At 32.4% G+C, this 3,385-nt stretch overlaps 1 protein-coding gene across 1 annotated transcript; it reads left to right on the top strand.

Annotated features, from left to right (window-relative positions):
- Positions 1-1,128: 1,128 nt before the first annotated feature.
- On the top strand, positions 1,129-3,217 carry LOC129579923 (uncharacterized). The gene is made up of 4 exons (XM_055470109.1): positions 1,129-1,193; positions 2,361-2,623; positions 2,696-2,950; positions 3,015-3,217. Exons 1-4 carry the CDS (start codon positions 1,129-1,131, stop codon positions 3,215-3,217), a joined length of 786 nt encoding a protein of 261 aa, XP_055326084.1.
- Positions 3,218-3,385: the final 168 nt, after the last annotated feature.

The following is a 3,385-nucleotide window of genomic DNA, read 5'->3' as shown; positions in this document are numbered from 1 at the left end:
AGAACAATTCATTTTTTCAATTTCATTTGACTAAGAACGTTTAGTCTGCCAATAACTGATTTTTCACTTACCTTGACAACTCTAATTGTTTTCAATTTCGAACCCTCTTTTGATAAAAATAAATATAAATCCCTGTTTGGAACTTTGTGCATGTGCTCGAATCCTAACGCTGAAAAGAAGTGAAGTTATTTGAATATTTTTTCATCTTTGGAATATTTAACAATAGCCGATACTTACCATGTAGGGTTTCATGCATTATATTTCCATCATTTAAGCACTTTGTAGTCAGCATTATAGTTTGCGCCGTTCCTTGAAATCCGACTGGCGAAGAGCACGATGTACCTGGCTTTTTGAAAAATTAAAAAAAAATTACTTGGCGTATGTACAAGTGCATGAAAAGTAGAAAAAAAAACAATGAATATCTTACCTCATATTGGACAAATGCCTTTTCACTTGTCCGTTGTTTGAACACAATACACGTGTCCCTCATAATGTGTCCTAATGTCGTGTTGATTATTTTTCTCTCCTCATTGTTGAATTTCGCACTTATGTTGAAGATCACCAGATTGTTGGGCCAAATGGGTCCATCACGAAAGTTGGAATTTGCACTACAATTGTCGCAAGAAAAAAAAAAGAAAAAAAATTAGAATATTAACGCAAAACATTTCAACAGATTATTTGTATCAATGCAAATGAAATTTCGATCAGCTAAGACCTATATTTATATGATTTTAGTATTTTGTCATATTTGAAATATTACCTTAGATCACGTCTAGAAAATTGTTTTGGTAACTACTGCTGATTATGCAATAGCTACGTGATTTATTTTTGACGATTCACAAAACATTCACATTTGTGTGTATTGAGTAAATAAACAAATGTTAAGTGAGTTGCATTCAAAGGTGTAGGTTTATGATTCCAGAATACTATCACCTCAGGTACAAGAAGCACGTCAATTGTACATATTATCAATACAGTATATCAATAGCTTGTATGTTCAGAATTTAGTCTTTTCCGAACAACCAAAGTGAAAGCATCAAAATGTTAAAAGTGATTCAAATTTATCTGGTGTATTTTTTCGTCACATGTATAGTTCCATCGGATTTAAGAGAAAAGCCTTGTGAAAAAATGCAAAAATTTTACAAAGACTTTGGCTGTGTTGCAAATAATGAAGATGACATTTGCAAATCAAGGTTAGAAGCTGTGAATAAGTGATAATGATAATTATAATGTTTGATTCCTTTAGTGTATTTATACGTGAATATTTGCATATTAACCCTTTGACGACCTTTGGGACACATATGCCCCATTTTGTTTTTCGTCAATAATTTCCACATTTTTAGACCGATTTCGATAAAATTGGTTTCTTTTGAAAGAGAATGAATGTAGCTACCAGAAAGTACCATAATATTGGATATTTTACATCACTGTGCTCAAATAGAACACTTCAAAGTCGAAAAATCTTTTTTTTCAAATTCCGCCAAACCCTATATAATTTGAAGGGTACAACTTTTAAAGCTGAAAATTGGAAATGTTGTACGGAGTGTCTGTTACTTTCTGAGGATAATCGCCTTTTCTACAAAAAATTTTGTATCAAATTTTTATTGCTTTTGGCGTGATGGGACATATGTGTCCCATTGGTCGGTAAAGGTAAATAATTACCACTGATTTCCCTGTATTTCAACCACTTTTCGCGAATTTTGAAACACACAAATTTACAAAAAGATCGTTAAATTCGTGATTAAATGGGCACAACAAAGCATGATTCAAACCATTTTTGGTTTAAAACGATTCTATAAATTTAAAAAATGGAAAAGATTTTACACGTAGTTCTTATGGGAGACATGTTTTTTTCATAGAAAAATAAAGGTAAATAGTTACCTTTACCGACCAATGGGACACATATGTCCCATCATTTTTTTCATATTTGCAATTAAAAAAATTAATTTTTGATAACACTTTTGTTAATATTTTTGGGGTCGCTGAGCACGAATCTGCAATCAGAATTGCAAAATTCCCAGCCGTTCAGTTTTGGTCGTCAAAGGGTTAACCCGATTTGTCAATGATTTTAAACATATTCACAAAATATTTTGAATGAATGAAAACAAAAAAAAATAGGATCATACTCCGATAGTTTGTCCAGAATTGCCCTTTTTTCTTGTTGTTTTCAGTGCAAAATTGACGAAAAAAAGGGATTTTTTTTAAAGTCGAAAAAAACTTCTTCCTTCGACAATTCGGGTTACCAACGTACTAATTGTTTTGTTAAAAATTATCATTTTCAAATTCCGTTTGAATTTTATATATTTTCCATGTATTCACGTTTTTTCTCTTCAATATTTCAAATTTCAATGATTTCACAGTTTCGATTGTTCGGAATTTTTGAATATACGTGAAAAAGCTCGCTATCCGAAAAAATGTTATTTCAAGAACCGACTTTATGACATTGGCGAATCAATCAATGAAGAAGAAACGGAGGGACAATGCATATATCAATGTATTTGCACTGAAAAGATTGGAAAAGCAACGTTTGATTGCGTTTTAATGGAATGCGGAGATGAAGATATTGGGGATTGTATACAACAGTACTCAGATCTCGGAAAATGCTGTGGGGAAATCATTTGCGGTGAGAAACCATTCAATTGAATCTTATTTCATGTAGATGAATGTATGATCAAATGTTTTTTTTGTCGTTCAGACCAACTAGATACATTAAAAACTTGCGAAATGGAAGGTACAACATATCGTCTCAATGAAGTCATGGAACTACAAAACGACGAGTGCTACACTTGTCTATGCACGGAGGATTTTGATAATAGCATAATACCGTCTGAAAATCCAAATTGTGAAGAAATAAAATGCGTCTCTGCAATTGATTTCTTTTCTGACATTCAATCTGGGTGTGTTCCCATTATCCATCGAAGAAATTGTTGTCCATATGAAGTGAAATGCCGTAAGTTTGATCTTGTTATTCGTATTGCAAATTTACATTTCCTTAATGCCAATTTATTTCACAGCGAATTCTAAAAAAGACGCTATTGATCTGAGTTCAAGGTCAAAAGAAGAAAAGGAGGAAAAGGAAGACGCTGTCTGCAAATTCGGCGATTTAACTCTGAAACGTAATGAAATTCTAGTTCCAGATAACCAAAATGATTATGTAGTCGAATGCAGCTGCAAAATGCCACCCATTTTGACATGCATCGGATATGAAAAAATTTAACTAATACGAAGAAATGAAATGCTTATATGATATCATACACATACGGAACGAACAGTATCAAATCGTGCAGCCCTTTAGAAAAAATAGAATGTTCAAAGTTTATTCGTAAAGTATGTCTGTTGCATGAATTATTTTAATGGTCCGTTCTTGCCCAAATGGTTCGTTGTA

The sequence above is a fragment of the Sitodiplosis mosellana genome, unplaced genomic scaffold (assembly GCF_009176505.1).
Source record: "Sitodiplosis mosellana isolate CC-2019 unplaced genomic scaffold, AAFC_SMos_1.0 Smas_scaffold_6780, whole genome shotgun sequence".
NCBI lineage: Eukaryota > Metazoa > Arthropoda > Insecta > Diptera > Cecidomyiidae > Sitodiplosis > Sitodiplosis mosellana.
Note: the sequence above shows the minus strand (reverse complement) of the source record. Positions and strands in the feature narration are given on the sequence as shown.

Excerpts from the sequence above, each read along its gene's own strand:
- LOC129579923 (XM_055470109.1), top strand. The coding sequence starts at position 1,129 with ATGCAAAAATTTTACAAAGACTTTGGCTGTGTTGCAAATAATGAAGAT. Across the intron at positions 2,624-2,695 it reads CTGTGGGGAAATCATTTGCG|ACCAACTAGATACATTAAAA; the intron begins GTGAGAAACCAT and ends TTTGTCGTTCAG. Across the intron at positions 2,951-3,014 it reads TCCATATGAAGTGAAATGCC|CGAATTCTAAAAAAGACGCT; the intron begins GTAAGTTTGATC and ends TTTATTTCACAG.